Source organism: Oncorhynchus mykiss, chromosome 1 (genome assembly GCF_057628025.1).
Source record: "Oncorhynchus mykiss isolate SJ-2025 chromosome 1, ASM5762802v1, whole genome shotgun sequence".
NCBI classification, from domain to species: Eukaryota; Metazoa; Chordata; class Actinopteri; order Salmoniformes; family Salmonidae; genus Oncorhynchus; species Oncorhynchus mykiss.
This window is the reverse complement of record NC_143022.1, coordinates 86031018-86057327: the sequence shown is the minus strand read 5'-3', so window position 1 is coordinate 86057327 and position 26310 is coordinate 86031018. Positions and strand designations below refer to the sequence as shown.

General features: G+C 44.9%; 1 protein-coding gene across 1 annotated transcript in view; it reads right to left on the bottom strand.

Moving 5' to 3' along the window:
* The window catches only part of LOC110530624 (leucine-rich melanocyte differentiation-associated protein), a 431978-nt gene that overhangs the window by 43166 nt on the left and 362502 nt on the right, over nt 1-26310 (bottom strand). The window contains exon 6 of the mRNA XM_036986902.2: nt 2882-2966. Within this exon, the coding sequence (XP_036842797.1) occupies nt 2882-2966 (85 nt within the window). The remainder of the gene's footprint in view (nt 1-2881; nt 2967-26310) is intronic.

Sequence of the window (26310 nt, the reverse complement as noted above, 5' to 3'; positions counted from 1 at the left end):
CCTAGCCTCTTGTTTTTAGTCAGTAGCGTGCTTCCTCTCTCCTCCCCCTTCCTCTATTGTCTCCCAGGCTCACTCTTTCTATTCTCTCTCTCTCTCTCTGTGTCTCTCTCTCTGTGTCTCTCTCGCTGTGTCTCTCTCTCTCTGTGTCTCTCTCGCTGTGTCTCTCTCGCTGTGTCTCTCTCGCTGTGTCTCTCTCGCTGTCTCTCTCTCTGTGTTCTCTCTGTGTCTCTCTTTCTCTGTGTCTCTCTCTGTGTCTCTCTCTCTGTGTCTCTCTCTCTGTGTCTCTCTCTCTGTGTCTCTCTCTCTGTGTCTCTCTCTCTGTGTCTCTCTCGCTGTGTCTCTCTCGCTGTGTCTCTCTCGCTGTGTCTCTCTCGCTGTGTCTCTCTCACTGTGTCTCTCTCTCTGTGTTCTCTCTGTGTCTCTCTCTCTCTGTGTCTCTCTCTCTCTGTGTCTCTCTCTCTGTGTCTCTCTCGCTGTGTCTCTCTCGCTGTGTCTCTCTCTCTCTGTGTCTCTCTCTCTCTGTGTCCCCGCTCTCCACCTGGGCACTGACCTGCAACCGCTGGCTCCTCACTGGAGCTCTAGACTGCAGTTACTAGTGGCAGCTGGGCTCTGGGGCCCCTATAACATCAGTAGAGAGAGAGAGAGAGAGTGTGTGTGAGTGTGAGTGTGAGTGTGAGTGTGTGTGTGTGTGTGTGTGTGTGTGTGTGTGTGTGTGTGTGTGTGTGTGTGTGTGTGTGTGGGGGGGGAGAGCATCTCTGTAGCGACATGGGGCTGTCAGACCTGCTAGCTACATCCCATCGACCAGGGCCATGTAGGTGCTAACACAGACACACATCCCTGGACCACAATTCATTGTCGTGCTGTAAGGAGTGAGGTGGAGTGAGGTGGACTGAGGCGGGGGACCTATAGAGGAGATGAGGGTTAAAGATGAGAGTTGTGTTATCGGAGGGTGCAGAGCGTCATAAACATAACAAATGGTGACTTTCGACCCACCACGGCCCAGACCTAGGAGGGAGGGAGAAATATCTCACATGTCAGATCCTCTCACCTTTTAATGGACTGTTCCCTGTCCTGCCTGACGTTCACAAAGCATAGTTTCTCTCTGGCTGTGTCCCAAATGGCACCCTAGTCCCTATGGGTTTCCCTATGGGCCCTGGTCAACAGTAGTGCACTATAAAAGGAATAGGGGGCCATTTGGGATTCTCTCTCCCTCTCTCTACATCACAAGGAAATCTGCTGGTCAGTCACTGTGTAATTGATCTGTCCTTGGTACTGGGTGGGAGGTGGAGTGTGTGTGTGTGCATGGGTGAGTAAGTGTGTCTGTGCGCACGTGCGTGTGCATGTGTGTCTGTGTGTGTGTGTGTGTGTGTGTGTGTGTGTGTGTGTGTGTGTGTGTGTGTGAGAGATGCTCACTGTTGACCTCTTGAGCTGGCCCTCTATGGAGTTGGGCGCATCACAGCGGCAGTGTTTTGAATGGCAGAGATAAAGGGCATGCTTAAAGCTACTACCCTGCTGTGAGGTCTGGTACCATGGCCTCAGGGTTGCTCACACAACATCTCTACAGACACAAACAACCCTGGCCACTGCAGCTACATGTTGAAGGATCTTCATTTCACCAGTATCTCACAGCAGGAAAATAATCTTGCAGCAACAGGAAATGTGAATCATTATGTGGATTATAATAAAATTGTCATTTTTCTAGGGTTTGAAAAAAAATTGTTAGGCAAAATCTATTTAACATTTTAGAGGAAACTACTGACTTTGGAAGCCTTTTTAAATCTTGAACACACTACAAGTTTTCATTTCCTGCAACAACAGGGTGATCAAATGAAGATCCTAGACCTGTAGCTAACACAGCGGTGGTGAACAGATAGCAGCACCAGCACATTTCAAATAGAATGGAATATAGTTTCTTTGTCTGTTCCTACGCACTGATATGTTTATTATGATCATTTACTGTAAGAAAGATGTATAAAAAATGTATGCTTCTGATATTAACGTTATTGCATAGCAAATGCTTCCCATCAATATAATAAAAAACATATTTTCTGCTAAAACAGGGGCATCTTTAGAAATGCAGTACATGTTAAAATCTTCCACACATTAGATTGGAATAAGACATAATCAATGACTAGCATCACCAGATCAAGGAGGGTTGACATACACACTCCTACACATACATCAAATCAATAGTTTCAACCTAGATTATACACTTCAGCATTCATCAACAACTCGAAGAGATGACAAAAGACAGACTATGATCTAATAGAAATCTAAAGTCCACTATTCTCTCACTCCGGTTAATCAATAAGAAGAAAAACATGCATATTCGTTTCCATTATCAAAGGGCTTTCCCTTTCATGAACATCATTAAGATGAAGGCTATTAATATACACTGTACTGAAGTTGTTCATTCTCATTTTATGATCAGTGTCTGGAGTAGAGAGGTCATCACATAGGGAGGAGAGATCTCTCTGGAGTAGAGAGAGGTCATCACATAGGGAGGAGAGATCTCTCTGGAGTAGAGAGAGGTCATCACATAGGGAGGAGAGATCTCTCTGGAGTAGAGAGAGGTCATCACATAGGGAGGAGAGATCTCTCTGGAGTAGAGAGAGGTCATCACATAGGGAGGAGAGATCTCTCTGGAGTAGAGAGAGGTCAGCACATAGGGAGGAGAGATCTCTCTGGAGTAGAGAGAGGTCAGCACATAGGGAGGAGAGATCTCTCTGGAGTAGAGAGAGGTCATCACATAGGGAGGAGAGATCTCTCTGGAGTAGAGAGAGGTCAGCACATAGGGAGGAGAGATCTCTCTGGAGTAGAGAGAGGTCATCACATAGGGAGGACAGAACATCTCTACCATGTTTTTTGACATTTTCTTTACCTTTGTGGTTCTTGCCGTCTCTAGAGCCTCTGGGTAGAGGGGTGTAGAGTGTGGAGGAACTCTCAGACTTAGGGTCACCTGGGGCCTGAGGAAAGGAAACACACAGTCACACTTTACTATTTACATTGTTCATGTTTATTGTTTATTTCAATTTGTTTATTATCTACCTCACTTGCTTTGGCAATGTTAACACATGTTTCCCATGCCAATAAAGCCCCTTGAATTGAATTGAATTGAGAGAGAGAGAGAGAGAGGGGGGGGGAATAGATACAGAGATATAAATATATATAAGGAGAGAGGTAGAGGGGTTTCATTGCTGTGCCTGATTATCCAAGTGCCATGAATTATATTGATGAGGACAGGAAATGTTGAAGCTCCATTCCTGTGTCATGTTGAGGGAAGCAGGATGCCGGGCCAGATCACCTTTCATTCCTGTGTCATTGTGAGAGAAGCAGGACGCCGGCCAGATCACCTTTCATTCCTGTGTCATGGTGAGATAAGCAGGACGCCGGGCCAGATCACCTTTCATTCCTGTGTCATGGTGAGGGAAGCAGGATGCCTGGCCAGATCACCTTTCATTCCTGTGTCATGGTGAGGGAAGCAGGACGCCGGGCCAGATCACCTTTCATTCCTGTGTCATGGTGAGGGAAGCAGGACGCCGGGCCTTTCCGGTGTAGCCCACTAGGGCACATTCTCCTATCATTACATTTACCTTGTTTGTTTGTTTGTTTGTTTATGCATTTCTGTGAATTACTTAGTTAGTAATAAATAAATGATTTAAGACAATTGATGTATGGATGACTCATAGTGAAGACTGGGTTCGTGCAGATAACCAACAATTTACGACGTTTGGAATGAGACAAACATGAGGTAAAGTAAATAATTCATTAATTCGAAGAAAGTTATTTTAGGAAATGATAACTTTGTAATCTGAATATTTTTCCTTGGTGCCCTGACTTCCTAGTTAATTAGTTACGTGATTAATCAGTTGATCGCGTAATACTTCATTTAATGATAGTAAAGACACGACACCTTTCATTCCTGTGTTATGTTGATGGAAGCAGCACACCGGGCCAGATCATCTTTCATTCCTGTGTTATGTTGATGGAAGCAGCACACCGGGCCAGATCATCTTTCATTCCTGTGTTATGTTGATGGAAGCAGCACACCGGGCCAGATCACCTTTCATTCCTGTGTTATGTTGGGAGAAGCAGCACACCGGGCCAGATCATCTTTCATTCCTGTGTTATGTTGAGGGAAGCAGCACACCGGGCCAGATCACCTTTCATTCCTGTGTTATGTTGGGGGAAGCAGCACACCGGGCCAGATCATCTTTCATTCCTGTGTTATGTTGAGGGAAGCAGCACACCGGGCCAGATCATCTTTCATTCCTGTGTTATGTTGATGGAAGCAGCACACCGGGCCAGATCATCTTTCATTCCTGTGTTATGTTGGGGGAAGCAGCACACCGGGCCAGATCACCTTTCATTCCTGTGTTATGTTGATGGAAGCAGCACACCGGGCCAGATCACCTTTCATTCCTGTGTTATGTTGGGGGAAGCAGCACACCGGGCCAGATCACCTTTCATTCCTGTGTTATGTTGATGGAAGCAGCACACCGGGCCAGATCATCTTTCATTCCTGTGTTATGTTGATGGAAGTAGCACACCGGGCCAGATCATCTTTCATTCCTGTGTTATGTTGAGGGAAGCAGCACACCGGGCCAGATCATCTTTCATTCCTGTGTTATGTTGGGGGAAGCAGCACACCGGGCCAGATCACCTTTCATTCCTGTGTTATGTTGATGGAAGCAGCACACCGGGCCAGATCACCTTTCATTCCTGTGTCATGGTGAGGGAAGCAGGATGCCTGGCCAGATCACCTTTCATTCCTGTGTCATGGTGAGGGAAGCAGGACGCCGGGCCAGATCACCTTTCATTCCTGTGTCATGGTGAGGGAAGCAGGACGCCGGGCCTTTCCGGTGTAGCCCACTAGGGCACATTCTCCTATCATTACATTTACCTTGTTTGTTTGTTTGTTTGTTTATGCATTTCTGTGAATTACTTAGTTAGTAATAAATAAATGATTTAAGACAATTGATGTATGGATGACTCATAGTGAAGACTGGGTTCGTGCAGATAACCAACAATTTACGACGTTTGGAATGAGACAAACATGAGGTAAAGTAAATAATTCATTAATTCGAAGAAAGTTATTTTAGGAAATGATAACTTTGTAATCTGAATATTTTTCCTTGGTGCCCTGACTTCCTAGTTAATTAGTTACGTGATTAATCAGTTGATCGCGTAATACTTCATTTAATGATAGTAAAGACACGACACCTTTCATTCCTGTGTTATGTTGATGGAAGCAGCACACCGGGCCAGATCATCTTTCATTCCTGTGTTATGTTGATGGAAGCAGCACACCGGGCCAGATCATCTTTCATTCCTGTGTTATGTTGATGGAAGCAGCACACCGGGCCAGATCACCTTTCATTCCTGTGTTATGTTGGGAGAAGCAGCACACCGGGCCAGATCATCTTTCATTCCTGTGTTATGTTGAGGGAAGCAGCACACCGGGCCAGATCACCTTTCATTCCTGTGTTATGTTGGGGGAAGCAGCACACCGGGCCAGATCATCTTTCATTCCTGTGTTATGTTGAGGGAAGCAGCACACCGGGCCAGATCATCTTTCATTCCTGTGTTATGTTGATGGAAGCAGCACACCGGGCCAGATCATCTTTCATTCCTGTGTTATGTTGGGGGAAGCAGCACACCGGGCCAGATCACCTTTCATTCCTGTGTTATGTTGATGGAAGCAGCACACCGGGCCAGATCACCTTTCATTCCTGTGTTATGTTGGGGGAAGCAGCACACCGGGCCAGATCACCTTTCATTCCTGTGTTATGTTGATGGAAGCAGCACACCGGGCCAGATCATCTTTCATTCCTGTGTTATGTTGATGGAAGCAGCACACCGGGCCAGATCATCTTTCATTCCTGTGTTATGTTGAGGGAAGCAGCACACCGGGCCAGATCATCTTTCATTCCTGTGTTATGTTGGGGGAAGCAGCACACCGGGCCAGATCACCTTTCATTCCTGTGTTATGTTGATGGAAGCAGCACACCGGGCCAGATCATCTTTCATTCCTGTGTTATGTTGAGGGAAGCAGCACACCGGGCCAGATCATCTTTCATTCCTGTGTTATGTTGAGGGAAGCAGCACACCGGGCCAGATCATCTTTCATTCCTGTGTTATGTTGGGGGAAGCAGCACACCGGGCAAGATCATCTTTCATTCCTGTGTTATGTTGAGGGAAGCAGCACACCCGGCCAGATCAGCTTTCATTCCTGTGTTATGTTGAGGGAAGCAGCACACCGGGCGAGATCACCTTTCATTCCTGTGTTATGTTGATGGAAGCAGCACACCGGGCCAGATCACCTTTCATTCCTGTGTTATGTTGGGGGAAGCAGCACACCGGGCCAGATCACCTTTCATTCCTGTGTTATGTTGATGGAAGCAGCACACCGGGCCAGATCATCTTTCATTCCTGTGTTATGTTGATGGAAGCAGCACACCGGGCCAGATCATCTTTCATTCCTGTGTTATGTTGAGGGAAGCAGCACACCGGGCCAGATCATCTTTCATTCCTGTGTTATGTTGGGGGAAGCAGCACACCGGGCCAGATCACCTTTCATTCCTGTGTTATGTTGATGGAAGCAGCACACCGGGCCAGATCACCTTTCATTCCTGTGTCATGGTGAGGGAAGCAGGACGCCGGGCCTTTCCGGTGTAGCCCACTAGGGCACATTCTCCTATCATTACATTTACCTTGTTTGTTTGTTTGTTTGTTTATGCATTTCTGTGAATTACTTAGTTAGTAATAAATAAATGATTTAAGACAATTGATGTATGGATGACTCATAGTGAAGACTGGGTTCGTGCAGATAACCAACAATTTACGACGTTTGGAATGAGACAAACATGAGGTAAAGTAAATAATTCATTAATTCGAAGAAAGTTATTTTAGGAAATGATAACTTTGTAATCTGAATATTTTTCCTTGGTGCCCTGACTTCCTAGTTAATTAGTTACGTGATTAATCAGTTGATCGCGTAATACTTCATTTAATGATAGTAAAGACACGACACCTTTCATTCCTGTGTTATGTTGATGGAAGCAGCACACCGGGCCAGATCATCTTTCATTCCTGTGTTATGTTGATGGAAGCAGCACACCGGGCCAGATCATCTTTCATTCCTGTGTTATGTTGATGGAAGCAGCACACCGGGCCAGATCACCTTTCATTCCTGTGTTATGTTGGGAGAAGCAGCACACCGGGCCAGATCATCTTTCATTCCTGTGTTATGTTGAGGGAAGCAGCACACCGGGCCAGATCACCTTTCATTCCTGTGTTATGTTGGGGGAAGCAGCACACCGGGCCAGATCATCTTTCATTCCTGTGTTATGTTGAGGGAAGCAGCACACCGGGCCAGATCATCTTTCATTCCTGTGTTATGTTGATGGAAGCAGCACACCGGGCCAGATCATCTTTCATTCCTGTGTTATGTTGGGGGAAGCAGCACACCGGGCCAGATCACCTTTCATTCCTGTGTTATGTTGATGGAAGCAGCACACCGGGCCAGATCACCTTTCATTCCTGTGTTATGTTGGGGGAAGCAGCACACCGGGCCAGATCACCTTTCATTCCTGTGTTATGTTGATGGAAGCAGCACACCGGGCCAGATCATCTTTCATTCCTGTGTTATGTTGATGGAAGCAGCACACCGGGCCAGACCATCTTTCATTCCTGTGTTATGTTGAGGGAAGCAGCACACCGGGCCAGATCATCTTTCATTCCTGTGTTATGTTGGGGGAAGCAGCACACCGGGCCAGATCACCTTTCATTCCTGTGTTATGTTGATGGAAGCAGCACACCGGGCCAGATCATCTTTCATTCCTGTGTTATGTTGAGGGAAGCAGCACACCGGGCCAGATCATCTTTCATTCCTGTGTTATGTTGAGGGAAGCAGCACACCGGGCCAGATCATCTTTCATTCCTGTGTTATGTTGGGGGAAGCAGCACACCGGGCAAGATCATCTTTCATTCCTGTGTTATGTTGAGGGAAGCAGCACACCCGGCCAGATCAGCTTTCATTCCTGTGTTATGTTGAGGGAAGCAGCACACCGGGCCAGATCATCTTTCATTCCTGTGTTATGTTGAGGGAAGCAGTACGCCAGGCCAGATTACTTTGATGTTCTGTCCCCCTCCTCTCCCCTTCCGGCCTTTTAAAGGCCGGAGGGTGGTCTATGGCATCGAAGGCCTCGTGACTACTGAGCCAAGACCTGCTGTAGGGGTCAAACCAAGGGCACACCACTCACTATGACACACAGGCCCTCTAACCCAAGCCCTAACTAACACACTTCTACTGCTATCTGACCACACACCAACAGATTGGCATGACAGCACCACTCTGTCTCTCTAAACATCTCTGCTACTGGCTTTCATGTTTCAGAGTTAAATCCACTGTTTTCTGAGCTCTCAGCTCTTCTAAACAGGGTGCGTTTTTTGTAAGTGTGTCGCAATATTCAATGGGTGCTTTCTAAACAGGTCACAAGTATTGTTGTTGTTATTCTTCTTCTTCTACTTCTTCTTTTTGTGCACCTTCAAGGACCCAAACATCCTGTTTAATTAGTCTTGTGTTCCCTGGACTTCTAGCTGTTTCAACAGGCAGTTCATCATGATGCAGTCCTATCTGATGCCTTAGCAGAAATACTATTCTTTCCTCTCCTGCTGGGGGGAATTCACCAGGCTTTTAATCACTAAAGTGACAAATACATATTAGAGACGATTTGGTGCTGATATTCCTCTGGTGTAGCTGATTCTCTAGTCTACAGCCGACACGCACAACCTTGAGGAACGAGACTACTGGACAATGCTAAATGAAAACACATTCTTCATTGGCGAGGAGAATGGTGTAAATTGAAAATGATCCCATAATGTGCTTTCAGATAGGATCTCAGAAGGTCATTCCAGTACAGGCCTGGGCTGGTCAACACATGCTTTATATTACTAGAAGAAAAAAAAGAGTGGGACAAATGACATCAACGAGTTCTGGATGTAATGACTTACTGGTAGGTTAGCGAATTAGAATGTAAACATCACAAATGATCCTGTCGACATAATACTTTATATTTCTCTTCTGGGGTCAGTAGTTAGAGTGTTATAGCGATTGAAGTTAGTATTTTTTTTTACAGTGCTATATCTTACAACCAGTGATGTAGTGGTAAAATAATTGTAGGGTATACACTGATCACTGTCAGTGTTGAGTAAATTAAGTCACCCACCAATGGGTTTTTCCATGATAGATAGGTAACAGAGGAGGTTGGTGGCACCTTAATTGGGGAGTACAGGTTCGTGGTAATGACTGGAGTGGAATTGGTGGAATGGTATCAAATACATGAAACATATGGTTTTCAGGTGTTTGATGCCCTTCCATTTATCCACTACCACACCACAGCTTTAAGGTAGTATTCTACTGCACCACATCTAACAACTATTCAAGGTAGTATTCTACTGTACCACACCACAGCTTTAAGGTAGTATTCTACTGTACCACACCACAGCTTTAAGGTAGTATTCTACTGTACCACACCACATCTAACAACTATTCAAGGTAGTATTCTACTGTACCACACCACAGCTTTAAGGTAATATTCTACTGTACCACACCACAGCTTCAAGGTAGTATTCTACTGTACGACACCACAGCTTTAAGGTAATATTCTACTGTACCACACCACAGCTTTAAGGTAGTATTCTACTGTACCACACCACATCTAACAACTATTCAAGGTAGTATTCTACTGTACCACACCACAGCTTTAAGGTAGTATTCTACTGTACCACACCACAGCTTTAAGGTAGTATTCTACTGTACCACATCTAACAACTATTCAAGGTAGTATTCTACTGTACCACACCACAGCTTTAAGGTAGTATTCTACTGTACCACATCTAACAACTATTCAAGGTAGTATTCTACTGTACCACATCTAACAACTATTCAAGGTAGTATTCTACTGTACCACATCTAACAACTATTCAAGGTAGTATTCTACTGTACCACACCACAGCTTTAAGGTAGTATTCTACTGTACCACACCACATCTAACAACTATTCAAGGTAGTATTCTACTGTACCACACCACAGCTTTAAGGTAGTATTCTACTGTACCACATCTAACAACTATTCAAGGTAGTATTCTACTGTACCACATCTAACAACTATTCAAGGTAGTATTCTACTGTACCACACCACAGCTTTAAGGTAGTATTCTACTGTACCACATCTAACAACTATTCAAGGTAGTATTCTACTGTACCACACCACAGCTTTAAGGTAGTATTCTACTGTACCACATCTAACAACTATTCAAGGTAGTATTCTACTGTACCACACCACAGCTTTAAGGTAGTATTCTACTGTACCACATCTAACAACTATTCAAGGTAGTATTCTACTGTACCACACCACAGCTTTAAGGTAATATTCTACTGTACCACATCTAACAACTATTCAAGGTAGTATTCTACTGTACCACACCACAGCTTTAAGGTAGTATTCTACTGTACCACATCTAACAACTATTCAAGGTAGTATTCTACTGTACCACACCACAGCTTTAAGGTAGTATTCTACTGTACCACACCACAGCTTCAAGGTAGTATTCTACTGTACCACACCACATCTAACAACTATTCAAGGTAGTATTCTACTGTACCACACCACATCTAACAACTATTCATGGTAGTATTCTACTGTACCACACCACAGCTTTAAGGTAGTATTCTACTGTACCACATCTAACAACTATTCAAGGTAGTATTCTACTGTACCACATCTAACAACTATTCAAGGTAGTATTCTACTGTACCACATCTAACAACTATTCAAGGTAGTATTCTACTGTACCACATCTAACAACTATTCAAGGTAGTATTCTACTGTACCACATCTAACAACTATTCAAGGTAGTATTCTACTGTACCACATCTAACAACTATTCAAGGTAGTATTCTACTGTACCACACCACAGCTTTAAGGTAGTATTCTACTGTACCACACCACAGCTTTAAGGTAGTATTCTACTGTACCACACCACATCTAACAACTATTCAAGGTAGTATTCTACTGTACCACATCTAACAACTATTCAAGGTAGTATTCTACTGTACCACACCACAGCTTTAAGGTAGTATTCTACAGTACCACATCTAACAACTATTCAAGGTAGTATTCTACTGTACCACATCTAACAACTATTCAAGGTAGAATTCTACTGTACCACATCTAACAACTATTCAAGGTAGTATTCTACTGTACCACATCTAACAACTATTCAAGGTAGTATTCTACTGTACCACATCTAACAACTATTCAAGGTAGTATTCTACTGTACCACATCTAACAACTATTCAAGGTAGTATTCTACTGTACCACACCACATCTAACAACTATTCAAGGTAGTATTCTACTGTACCACATCTAACAACTATTCAAGGTAGTATTCTACTGTACCACACCACAGCTTTAAGGTAGTATTCTACTGTACCACATCTAACAACTATTCAAGGTAGTATTCTACTGTACCACACCACAGCTTTAAGGTAGTATTCTACTGTACCACACCACATCTAACAACTATTCAAGGTAGTATTCTACTGTACCACCTCTAACAACTATTCAAGGTAGTATTCTACTGTACCACATCTAACAACTATTCAAGGTAGTATTCTACTGTACCACATCTAACAACTATTCAAGGTAGTATTCTACTGTACCACATCACAGCTTTAAGGTAATATTCTACTGTACCACATCTAACAACTATTCAAGGTAGTATTCTACTGTACCACACCACAGCTTTAAGGTAATATTATACTGTACCACACCACAGCTTTAAGATAGTATTCTACTGTACCACACCACAGCTTTAAGGTAGTATTCTACTGTACCACATCTAACAACTATTCAAGGTAGTATTCTACTGTACCACACCACAGCTTTAAGGTAATATTCTACTGTACCACACCACAGCTTTAAGGTAGTATTCTACTGTACCACATCTAACAACTATTCAAGGTAGTATTCTACTGTACCACACCACAGCTTTAAGGTAGTATTCTACTGTACCACATCTAACAACTATTCAAGGTAGTATTCTACTGTACCACACCACAGCTTTAAGGTAGTATTCTACTGTACCACATCTAACAACTATTCAAGGTAGTATTCTACTGTACCACATCTAACAACTATTCAAGGTAGTATTCTACTGTACCACACCACAGCTTTAAGGTAATATTCTACTGTACCACACCACAGCTTTAAGGTAGTATTCTACTGTACCACACCACATCTAACAACTATTCAAGGTAGTATTCTACTGTACCACCTCTAACAACTATTCAAGGTAGTATTGGAGGTACTGGAAGTCTCTGCTCTTAGCTCTTCAATGTGTCAGTAGTGTCCTTTATATCCTAACATCCCCCAGTCATTAGGTTCTGATTACATAATAGGTCTGCGTCTTAGACATAGAATTACAACCGAAAGAACAACTAACCATTGATTTGAACGGGAGTGAATGTGAACGCCCGTTCTACCCAGTTCTTGACATTTTCTGCATTGATTGCCCTTCATGTTTTAAAGTAATGATGGACTGTCGTTTCTCTTTGCTTATTTGAGCTGTTCTTGCCATAATATGGACTTGGTCTTTTATTAAATAGGGCTATCTTCTGTATACCAACACTACCTTGTCACAACACAACTGATTGGCTCAAACACATTAAGGAGGAAAGAAATTCCACAAATGAACTTTTAACAAGGCACACCTGTTAATTGAAATGCAATCCAGGTGACTACCTCATGAACCTGGTTGAGAGAATGGCAAGAGTGTGCAAAGCTGTCATCAACGCAAAGGGTGGCTACTTTGAAGAATCTCAAATATAAAATATATTTGATTTAACATTTTTTGGTTACTACATGATTCCATATGTGTTATTCCATAGTTTTGATGACTTCACTATTATTCTATAATGTAGAACATAGTAAACATAAAGAAAAACCTTGAATAAGTAGGTTTGTCCAAACTTTTGACTGGTACTGTACATGTATATAAGATATTGTTGAAACAATTGATTTTCAGGAAAAACTCTTTAAATGAATGATCAAGGAAAACAAAATCTGTATGCAAATATTCTAAGATATTATAAACTCAGCAGAGAAAGTAACATCCCTTTTTCAGGTGAGTCTTTGAAAGATAATTAGTAAAAATCCAAATAACTTCACAGATGTTCGTTGTAAAGGGTTTAAACACTGTTTCCCATGCTTGTTCAATTAACCATAAACAATTAATGATGTGGAACGGTTGTTAATACACTAACAGCTTACAGACGGTAGGCAATTAAGGTCATAGTTATGAAAACTTAGGACACTAAAGAGGCCTTTCTACTGACTCTGAAAGACACCAAAAGAAAGATGCCCAGGGTCCCTGCTCATCTGCGTGAACGTGCCTTAGGCATGCTGCAAGGAGGCATGAGGACTGCAGATGTGGCAAGGGCAATCAATTGCAATGTCCGTACTGTGAGACGCCTAAGACAGCGCTACAGGGAGACAAGCCGGACAGCTGATCGTCCTCACAGTGGCAGACCACGTGTAACAACACAGGATCGATACATCCGAACATCACACCTGCGGGACAGGTACAGGATTGGCAAACAACAACTGCCCGAGTTACACCAGGAACGCACAATCCCTCCATCAGTGGTCAGACTGTCCGCAATAGGCTGAGAGAGGCTGGACTGAGGGCTTGTAGGCCTGTTGTAAGGCAGGTCCTCACCAGACATCACCGGGAACAACGTCGCCTATGGGCACAAACCCACCGTCGCTGGACCAGACAGGACTGGCAAAAAGTGCTCTTCACTGGCGAGTCGTGGTTTTGTCTCACCAGGGGTGATGGTCGGATTCGCGTTTATCGTCGAAGGAATGAGTGTTACACAGAGGCCTGTATTCTGGAGTGGGATCAATTTGGAGGTGGAGGGTCTGTCATGTTCTGGGGTGGTGTGTCACAGCATCATCGGACTGACCTTGTTGTCATTGGAGGCAATCTCAACACTGCATTACAGGGAAGACATCCTCCTCCCTCATGTGGTACCCTTCCTGCAGGCTCATCCTGACATGACCCTCCAGCATGACAATGCCACCAGCCATACTGCTCGTTCTGTGCATGATTTCCTGCAGGACAGGAATGTCAGTGTTCTGTCATGGCCAGCGAAGAGCCCGGATCTCAATCCCATTGATCACGTCTGGGACTTGTTGGATCGGAGGGTGAGGGCTAAGGCCATTCCCCCCAGAAATGTCCAGGAACTTGCAGGTTTCTTGGTGGAAGAGTGGGGTAACATCTCACAGCAAGAACTGGAAAATCTGGTGCAGTCCATGAGGAGGAGATGCACTGCAGTACTAAATACAGCTGGTGGCCACACCAGATACTGACTGTTACTTTTGATTTTGACCCCCCTCCTTTGTTCAGGGACACATTATTCCATTTCTGTTAGTCACATGTCTGTGGAACCTGTTCAGTTTATGTCTCAGTTGTTGTGTTCATACAAATATTTACACATGTTAAGTTTGCTGAAAATAAACGCAGTTGACAGTAAGAGGACGTTTCTTTTTTTGCTGAGTTTATTTCATGAATCACTTACATTTTGTTCAATATGGGGAAATCTACATATTCCTGAATGCATTAGTTTAACTCTCAAGCTGACCCTTAAGCCTTGAATTCTGAAAAAAACATTCTGAATTGAGAACAACCCTGCTCCCGTGTTCCTCTCCTGACCCCACAAAGACCCTCTTAATCCTGCTGCTTGTCCACAATGAATCTTCCTACCAGTCACCACCCACAGACTGAGATGAGGGTTGGGGGAGGTAGGGGGGTAGTGGTTGGATAGGAGGCAAAGTTCTGGGGTGGCCCCTCATTACGGGTCGGCAGGGATGGCAATCAGGTGCGGCACCCCAAAAGTGGTCCATTGTCAACGTCAGAGCATTGCTGCGATCCCCCTCCAGTTGTACCTGACGCCCTCTACGCCCCTTCTCCCTCCCTACCACCCCATGCCACGTCAACTGATCAAACATCCACCCTCCCTTCCCTCTATCCCTCCTTCCCTATCCACCATCAACCCACCTGCAGAACATTCATCAGCCAGTTCTCCCTCTCTTTTTATCTCTCCCTCTCTCTCTTTCCAATGATCTCTGACCTCTCGATCTATTCCTCTTTCTCTCCCTCTCTCTCCCACGCTTTCTGTCTTTCTTTACCCCCCCCCCCTTCTTTCACTCTCTCCCTCCCCTGCTACCCTGACACCACCCATTCTATGTTTTGAATGTGTTTTGTCTCATGTCAGCAAGTAATAACTGACTATGAGGCTCAATAGGTCCAGACTTTGTGTGCCTTTGGCAAACTGGAATAATAGATGGAATATTATAACAAATATATGCTGCATATTCAGATCAAAAAGGAGCTTCAGAGAAATAAGAAGCCAATGGATTGAAGAGGGCCTGAGATCACATTAACACTGAGGAATGCTAAAAGAAAACATACATAATGTTTAAAACACACAGAGAGGAGGAGACACTGTGGACTACAAGTCATTATAGCTACCAGCCTCTCTCTGTCGCTCTCTCTCTAGGGCTGTCTCACTCTCTGTCTCTCTCTCGTAGCTGTTCCTGCACTGAGCAGAGGGGGGTGCTGCAGTGTCATCTATTTAAGAGCCTCCCTTTAATCTCTCTCTCTCCCTCCCTCCTTCCCATCTATCTGTGCTGTCCAGAGTAGTATGCCCAAGGCATATGCTGTGTTCACATCGTTGTAGTCTGTGCTGTGTGAGTTATCAACACAGCTTAGGATAATATGACACACATTATAGGCTGGGGAGAAGGATGGCAGAAATCTCTCTGATAATGGTTCTGAACAGAGGACAGTGTACATAGCAGCTCTACTCCCAATAGGGACTAGAGAGAGAGCGAGAGAGAGAGAGAGAGAGAGAGAGAGAGAGAAAGAGGGAGAGGGAGAGAGAGGAGAGGGAGAGAGAGAGAGGAGAACATTGAGATGAGGGCATGTAGAATATTTGATGAATATGTACCTCAGACCCAACATTATGTCTATATCAGTATGTGGTGAAGTCAGGTGTTTCTCAGATAGGCAGAGTCAAAACCATACACTGGACAGAGCCTTTGGCAAACGGAGCCAAATGTTATGTTCAAATACAGTGCACTACAAAGTACACTAGAGTGTCAATTGAGTCTCAGACATATCTCTGAATGGAGTGCCATGTTCGTAAGGAGGGAGGTAGATTCCTCCCTACCTCTCGCCTCACCTCGACCTCCCTCCTTAAGACTGACCAGCGATACAATGCAATCAGGGCGAGCAAGGTTACGTTGTAGAGGTCTAGTGATGTAAACACTAGCCTCCTTTTATCTGCCCCTGCATCTGGACAAGCAGACAAAGTGCTAAAAGGAAATAAATGGGGCCTGACAGCCACATCAAAGGGTTCAGCCAGCGGCTTACTGCTACTTAAGGCACAGGAATGCTGTTGCTAAGCATCAGACTACAACCTATCAGGGCCCAAGGAGTACACGGAGTGACCGAGGACTGGGCCTTGGAGAGTAGCGAGGGAGAGGGGGGGGGGGGGGGGGGGATGTTGGGGGGAGAGAGAAAGAAGGAGAGAGGGAGAAAGAGATGGGGGGGAAGAGAGAGGAGGGGGAGATAGGGAGAGGAAAAGTGAGGAAGAATGAGGGAAAAGGAGAGAGTATCCTGACAGTGAGGGGAGGCTAGGGACTCTAGGAGGTTTTGTAGCTTAAAGCAATTGTTAGAAGAAACAAGCTTTCTGTTTTGTTTTCTCTTGACACCATTGCTACTCTTTGCACTTGCAAAAGACATGTCTTTTGAAATGTTTTCTCTTTGGGTCTATATAAAAGATCTTTATTTTGTGTGTGTGAGCGTGAAACTTTCTTCATCATATTTCCTTTAGCACTTGCACTGCTTTTGGAGATCAGACGAGACAGAAGTTATACATTTATTTGAGTCAACATTTAATACTGGCCTGACACATTTTTCATAATACTTTAATGGCATTTTGTGCTTCATTCCTCTGATGTTCGAGGTTATGAACATAAGCACACATAAACATCCTGAAAAACAAAGATGCAAAACAAGAGACAGAAAATGAGGTGGAGACACTGACTAACAATACCAAAATAAAATAACAGTTACTATTTACAATGGCAATCAGACACAATGTTCTAATTTAGACACAAAGACAATTCTCTTATTCAAAGTTAAACTACAGTTTAAACGTCAATAGTAGCAAAGTTGACTACGTAGCAGAGGTACATTTAAAAGCCTAAAACAAATTATAGTTGCATGTTTTTGACAAAGAAAAACTTAGTGCCTAGCAAATGAACAAGTCAAGTCAAATCTTGAATAAAACAAATCGGTGTGTGTTTTTGAGGAGAACATATCTGCATTGGTGTGCTGGAAATAATGAGTTAGTTCAGCACAGTAACAGCATCAACTAAGAGAGAAAGTACTGTTAAGGAAACACTTTTAAACCTTTGACCTTGATAACGTGCTCACACACTCGCATGCACAAACATCTACACACGCACACACGCACACGCACACACACACACAGCAAGATAAACTTTGTTAGAGTGTTCCTTTAATGATTCTCCAGTTCTACTCCAGTGAATGGATCATATGATTGCTGATCATAAGACCAGCAATTCTTTGGGGTTGTTTTGCTCAGTGCATAAAGTGAAGGTTGCAGTACTAGAAGACACTACTACCCTGCCTGTGTAAAGCTTAGTATTAAACACACACACACACACACAGACACACAACAGTGTTAAACAAGCAAAGGTCGTCTCACTACAGGAAGTTAATCGCCCGTATCACCAAGTCTTAGATGATAATAGGTCTAGGTTTGTTTTTAAAAAGCCCCTCGGACGACCTTTTCATTTGAATGCCTCTCAGAATCAGAAAGGGTCATTTAAAGTAAAGTGAAAACATGTATTTGTATTGTAGTGAAGTATAAGGCTTAGTACACGCTTCAGAATGTTCCTTATTCGGCTATGACCTTTCCACTGCTGGGCTGACTCTGAATCTGTGTCCCATCTACCATGTCCATAACCATTAAGATTATACAGGATAGTTTTAACAAAATATATTAGTAACATATTAGTCGTGTTCCATCCAGTCTGGTTAGAATAATGGACAGCACTTAGGCCGGTAACGACTCCAGTCTTAATGTAAGGTGATCACTGATGCAGACTGGGAGTAGTTATTCCCTAAAGTTTATTACACTGTTGGAAACACTATTGTTATCTGAATGAGATACAAGTATGTAACATTAATAAACAATGTCATAAGCAGCCATTAAACTGAAAGTGTAAGCTATTGTACGGTATAATGTACAGACTTGTTAGAGTTGACCTCACCTAGTGGTGAATTTGTCCACTAAATTCAAGGACAGTTGTCATGCCAACTCCTCCCAGCATCATGTTGGATGAGACATTTCTTCAATCACTTGAGATTCCTTTCCTTCTTTCCCGTTCCACTCCAGCACACATACTGTATGATGTCCCCCCTCTCTCACACACACACACACACACACACACACACACACACACACACACACACACACACACACACACACACACACAGAGAGGCTCAGAAGTGTGACATATCATGAGGCTTTCTGTTCCGATTAGGGGCTATAGCTAACATCAGAGCTGTTTTCCAACACAGTGTGTGTGTGTGTGTGTGTGTGTGTGTGTGTGTGTGTGTGTGTGTGTGTGTGTGTGTGTGTATGTGTGTATGTGTGTGTGTGTGTGTGTGTGTGTGTGTGTGTGTGTGTGTGTGTGTGTGTGTGTATGTGTGTATGTGTGTGTGTGTGTGTGTGTGTGTGTGTGTATGTGTGTGTATGTGTGTGTGTGTGTGTGTGTGTATGTGTGTGTGTGTGTGTGTGTGTGCGTGCGTGTGTGCGTGTGTGTGTGTGTGTGTGTGTGTGTGTGTGTATGTGTGTGTGTGTGTGTGCGTGCGTGCGTGCTGGGTGGATGGGTAGGATGTTTAATAATTGAAGAGTCGGGGAGCGGGCCTGTCACACAGCCTTGTCTGGATTGTTTCCTATGCAATTAGACGGCAGGACACATTTGAAGACGACCCACCAAAAAGAGCGGCAGGAAAATAAGTGACATGTGAAACTTAAAGGAAATTATCTCTTCACACGAGTGAAATGTGAAGGTTACTTAGCAATGCTTAACTCAGAGATGTGGCTGTATGAAGTGTGAGTTTGTGTGTGTTTAACTCAGAGATGTTGCTGTGGCTGTGTGGCTGTGTGTGTGTGTGTGTGTGTGTGTGTGTGTGTGTGTGTGTGTGTGTGTGTGTGTGTGACGTGTGCGGGTGTGTTTGACTCAGGCCCGATTTTTGTTCTTTTTTTTTTTTACTTACAAGAGCTTCAGTCGAGGGAGATCACAGAAGGAATGGAAACTAATTTTGACTCGGGGCGTACGGAGAGATAGAGATAGAAACATCAGAAAATCTGTGGAAATAATGAGATCTCTTGATGTTTTCTGGAAGATATGGCATGACGCCTACAGATGCACTCCTCATATATACACCTAAAGACACAGACACAGTCCCACTCACACACTCCTAACCCCAGAACACACACTGTAGTCCGACAGCACAGTATTGCACGTATGGTTCAAAGATAGGTACTGTATACACACATATTCATAGTACTGTGTAAACACACTTCATTCTGTCACATACAGACACATACTACACAGGCCAAACACAAACCAATCTATCAATTACTTCAAGTGTTCATTGGAATGATGGACAACCATGGAAAAAGCTAATGTGTCTATTTTTGTTATAATTTTCCAGGCTCCTTGACCCGAGTCAGAACAACCTTCCAAAAGCCATTTTTTTCTGCATTTTTTACTTCCAGGCTGCAACGATAACGCTGTCATCTCCACAACATATCGTAACTCACAGCCCAACGAGCTACACACATCCTCCCCCTCCTGTTCCAGGGTGAGACAGACAGACAGACAGTAAGGCAGGCAGGCAGACAGATACACAGGCACAGAGAAAGTAGTGCCCAACACAGTTTAATTACAACATTTTGTTCCAACAGTACGGTGGCTCGTGACATCATGTTGTTGAACGAGTACGGTGGCTCGTGACATCATGTTGTTGAACCGGTACGGTGGCTCGTGACATCATGTTGTTGATCCGGTACGGTGGCTCGTGACATCATGTTTTGAACCAGTACGGTGGCTCGTGACATCATGTTAATGAACCGGTACGGTGGCTCGTGACATTGTTGTTGAACCGGTACTGTGGCTCGTGACATCATGTTGTTGAACCGGTACGGTGGCTCGTGACATCATGTTGTTGAACCGGGTACGGTGCCTCGTGACATCATGTTGTTGAACCGGTACGGTGGCTCGTGACATCATGTTGTTGAACCAGTACGGTGGCTCGTGACATCATGTTAATGAACCGGTACGGTGGCTCGTGACATTGTTGTTGAACCGGTACTGTGGCTCGTGACATCATGTTGTTGAACCGGTACGGTGGCTCGTGACATCATGTTGTTGAACCGGGTACGGTGCCTCGTGACATCATGTTGTTGAACCGGTGTGCTGGCTCGTGACATCATGTTGTTGAACCGGTACGGTGGCTCGTGACATCATGTTGTTGAACCGGGTACGGTGGCTCGTGACATCATGTTGTTGAACCGGTACGGTGGCTCGTGACATCATGTTGTTGAACCGGTGTGCTGGCTCGTGACATCATGTTGTTGAACCGGTACGGTGGCTCGTGACATCATGTTGTTGAACCGGTGTGCTGGCTCGTGACACCATGTTGTTGAACCGGTACGGTGGCTCGTGACATCATGTTGTTGAACCGGTGTGCTGGCTCGTGACACCATGTTGTTGAACCGGTACGGTGGCTCGTGACATCATGTTGTTGAACCGGTGTGCTGGCTCGTGACATCAAGTTGTTGAACCGGTACGGTGGCTCGTGACATCATGTTGTTGAACCGGTGTGCTGGCTCGTGACATCATGTTGTTGAACCGGTACGGTGGCTCGTGACATCATGTTGTTGAACCAGTGTGCTGGCTCGTGACATCATGTTGTTGAACCGGTACGGTGGCTCGTGACATCGTGTTGTTGAACCGGAACGGTGGCTCGTGACATCATGTTGTTGAACCGGGTACGGTGGCTCGTGACATCATGTTGTTGAACCGGTGTGCTGGCTCGTGACATCATGTTGTTGAACCGGGTACGGTGGCTCGTGACATCATGTTGTTGAACCGGTGTGCTGGCTCGTGACATCATGTTGTTGAACCGGTACGGTGGCTCGTGACATCATGTTGTTGAACCAGTGTGCTGGCTCGTGACATCATGTTGTTGAACCGGAACGGTGGCTCGTGACATCATGTTGTTGAACCGGGTACGGTGGCTCGTGACATCATGTTGTTGAACCGGAACGGTGGCTCGTGACATTATGTTGTTGAACCGGTACTGTGGCTCGTGATATCATGTTGTTGAACCAGTACGGTGGCTCGTGACATCATGTTGTGGAACCGGTACTGTGGCTCGTGACATCATGTTGTTGAACCGGTACGGTGGCTCGTGACATCATGCTGTTGAACCGGGTACGGTGGCTCGTGACATCATGTTGTTGAACCAGTACGGTGGCTCGTGACATCATGTTTTTGTTTTTCAAAAAGCTGCACAAGAGAGATAGCCTTCCTCTCATCCTCCTTCCTTACCCCGCTCTACCTCCCTCTCTATCTCCCTACTTCCCCCATCTCTATCTCCCTACTTCCCCCAGCTCTACCTCCCTCTCTATCTCCCTACTTCCCCCCGCTCTACCTCCCTCTCTATCTCCCTAGTTCCCTACCTCTCTCTCTCCTTCCTTCCCCCAGCTCTACCTCCCTCTCTATCTGCCTACTTCCCTACCTCTCTCTCTCTCTCTCCTTCCCTTCCTTTCTTCCCTCCCTCCCTCTCTACAGCAGGACTTATGAAGGTGAGTGTCTGCATGACAGGCAGAGAATAAAATAGACAAACCCAGGGATAAAAATGAAATCAAAAGTAGCCTTCTCGACCAGTAATTGCGCTGCTTCGCTGAGCTCTCAGATATATGAAGGTGATTTACCGTCCGCCACACCACCACAGATCAGGAGGCCCTCGCAGAGAAACACTTGTGCTATGAAATTGTTTAAATCTCATCAAGTTCTGCTTTCACAGCAGACCATAAATCACAAAGTCTGTTATCATAGACCTCCATGAGCGGCTGTGAGGCAGGCAATGGATCGTGGGTATATATAATCTTGACTGAGCAAACAGCCGGGTCTGAGGAGAGAGAGTAGCAAGGGAGGACTGAAATACTTTCATATTAGCCGTGGTGGTGGTGGTTGGTGCAGCTGGAGGACCACTGACTACACTACCGCTGGGTCACTGACTACACTACCGTTGGGTCACTGACTACACTGCAGCTGGGTCACTGACTATACTGCAGCTGGACTATTGACTATACTACAGCTGGCGGACTACTAACTACACTGCAGCTGGACTACTGACTACACTGCAGCTGGACAACCACTGACTAAACTACAGCTGGGCACCCACTGTCTACACTACAGATGGCGGACTACTGACTACACTGCTGTTGGACTACTGACTACACTGCAGCTGGACAACCACTGACTACACTACAGCTGGACTACTGACTACACTGCAGCTGGACAACAACTGACTACACTGCAGCTGGACTACTGACTACACTGCAGCTGGACAACAACTGACTACACTACAGCTGGACAACAACTGACTACACTACAGCTGGACAACAACTGACTACACTGCAGCTGGGCTCCCACTGACTATACTGCAGCTGGACTACTGACTACACTACAGCTGGACAACAACCGACTACACTACAGCTGGACTACTGACTACACTGCAGCTGGACAACAACTGACTACACTACAGCTGGACAACAACTGACTACACTGCAGCTGGCGGACCACTGACTGTGATGGATATCAAATTTCCTCCACTCTGCATCTATTACTTGCTAATTGTTGCTGCATACATTTCTCGTCAACAAGAAAACTGTAAATTAATTAAGTAAAAAAAATGCACTTGTGATTGTGTTTACAATCCCAACAGGGAGGGTGAAGCCCAGGGCATTGTTCATGTAAATTCATTTACTGCTGGGGAGGGTTAAAGTTTGTCATAAAGACACAGACAGACAGGCCAATATATTACAGGAGTCCCGGTACCAGACAGACAGGCCAATATATTACAGGAGTCCCGGTACCAGACAGACAGGCCAATATATTACAGGAGTCCCGGTACCAGACAGACAGGCCAATATTATACAGGAGTCCCGGTACCAGACAGACAGGCCAATATAATACAGGAGTCCCGGTACCAGACAGACAGGCCAATATAATACAGGAGTCCCGGTACCAGACAGACAGGCCAATATAATACAGGAATCCCGGTACCAGACAGACAGGCCAATATAATGCAGGAGTCCCGGTACCAGACAGACAGGCCAATATAATACAGGAGTCCCGGTACCAGACAGACAGGCCAATATAATACAGGAATCCCGGTACCAGACAGAGTGACCAGACACAGACAGACAGGCCAATATAATACAGGAGTCCCGGTACCAGACATACAGGCCAATGTAATACAGGAGTCCCGGTACCAGACAGACAGGCCAATATAATACAGGAGTCCCGGTACCAGACAGACAGGCCAATATAATACAGAAGTCCCGGTACCAGACAGTCAGGCCAATATTATACAGGAGTCCTGGTACCAGACAGACAGGCCAATATAATACAGGAGTCCCGGTACCAGACAGTCCCGGTACCAGACAGACAGGCCAATATAATACAGGAGTCCCGGTACCAGACAGACAGGCCAATATAATACAGGAATCCCGGTACCAGACAGACAGGCCAATATAATACAGGAGTCCCGGTACCAGACATACAGGCCAATGTAATACAGGAGTCCCGGTACCAGACAGACAGGCCAATATAATACAGGAGTCCCGGTACCAGACAGACAGGCCAATATAATACAGAAGTCCCGGTACCAGACAGACAGGCCAATATTATACAGGAGTCCTGGTACCAGACAGACAGGCCAATATAATACAGGAGTCCCGGTACCAGACAGACAGGCCAATACAATACAGGAGTCCCGGTACCAGACAGACAGGCCAATATAATACAGGAGTCCCGGTACCAGACAGACAGGCCAATATAATACAGGAATCCCGGTACCAGACAGACAGGCCAATATAATGCAGGAGTCCCGGTACCAGACAGACAGGCCAATATAATACAGGAGTCCCAGTACCAGACAGAGTGACCAGCCACAGACAGACAGGCCAATATAATACAGGAGTCCCGGTACCAGACAGAGTGACCAGCCACAAATGAACATAAAGCAGATTTATGTGAAAACGCCAGCAGATGCATGAAGGTTGGGGCTAGGGAAAATAAAGTGTATTACTGCCAACCACTAACTCTCTTTTCTCAATGACACAGGAGCAAGGAGAATGACGAGAGAGGATACAGAGAAATCAATTAATCAAAGAAACACTTTTGCCGTTTTTAAAATGCAACAATATAAACATTTAAAAGTCGTAAAGTGCATGCAGGTGATCTAATGCATAATTAAAATAGCACTTTTAGGGTATTTATTCAGCTTGAAGTAATTTATCAGACTGAATGCGGGGCGGGCAGGAGGATGAGAGAGAGAGAGAATCCCAGACCCCAGCAGGGCTGCCGTGGAGATGAGCCCTAGCAGAGATTTATCAGTGCTCGGGATCCCCAGCAGATAAATCAGCCGGTGAGAAGCCCAGCTGCGACCCCACGATGAACTAATGACACACAGGATATCTACACTACACCCGCATCCGAGGGAGAGAGAGAAAAAGATAACAAGCAAGAGACAAGTATTTTTTTCCTGTTTACACAATGCTAAGTTTGACCCTTGAGGGAAGCCACAGCTGTTGCGTTATAACAAACTATAATTTCTCCTCCGACACCAACAATAATAGTGTTATGATTGGTAATAGTTAATCAACAGTTGATAGCTACAGCTTGATCCCAGAGTCGATGGGGTCTGTGTGGAATATTTCAGTTCGATCAGTGTTACTTTTAGATGAAATACTTTATCTTTCTCTCTACCTACCTACATAGTATATCCAAATAAAAATGCAAACTGTATACTCTTTACTCGGTACCCTAGTGGTGAAGTACAGACCAGATCCAGTGTCTCTCTCTCTCTCTGCTTAAGCCAGTGGAACTTTGTTTCACTCTGCTCTCTCACTGAGATAAGTTAGCGTGTGCCGTGCCAGGCCTCTCTTCTCCTCTCTCCTCTCTTTGCTTTTCTCTCTGTTTATCTCTTCTGTCCGTCTGTGTGTGTGTCCCCGTGTGAGTGAGTGAATTGAATTGAGAGAAAGAGAGTGTATTTCCTCCTTCTCTTTCTCCATGACAACACTCTTTCAAACAATCCCTTTCCCTTTCCCCTTCTCTGTATGGGCTTATGCACTTTGTTGTAGCTAATAAATCTGGGAGTATTTATGATCTGCGATCCCTTTTCATTCCCTTTTAATGGCGACATGTTTGTGGGTGAATTAAGACAGTGTTTTCTACACTAGGCTTAGGGCCAGTTTGAGGCCTGTGAATGTTTTTCTGACTACGGCCCCAGACCCCTAGTCTAAGCACTAAATCACAGTCTTTGTCAGGCCGCGCTGAGCTAGTATGCGTCATTGAGGAGTGCAGGAAGCACTGGGCATAATTCTGTCAATCAACGTAATTTACTATTTCGGTAGCTTCGTAATCTCAGCCCCATAAATTAGGCTGACAGAAAGGAATTTGGTTTGAAGGAAGTGTTCATCAGGATTTTGGAAAGAGAGAGAGAGAGAGAGACAGAGACACACAGAGAGAAACAGAGAGACACAGAGACAGAGAAAGAGAGACACAGAGAGAGAGACAGAGAGGGAGAAAGAGAGAGAGAGACACAGAGAGATAGAGAGAGAGAGAGAGAGAGAGAGAGAGAGGGAGAGAGAGAGAGAGAGAGAGAGACACAGATAGAGAGAGAGACACAGATAGAGAGAGAGAGACAGTGAGAGAGAGAGAGAGAGAGAGAGAGAGAGAGGGAGAGAGGGAGATAGGGAGAGAGAGACAGGGAGAGAGAGACAGGGAGAGAGAGACAGGGAGAGAGAGACAGGGAGAGAGAGAGAGAGAGAGAGAGAGAC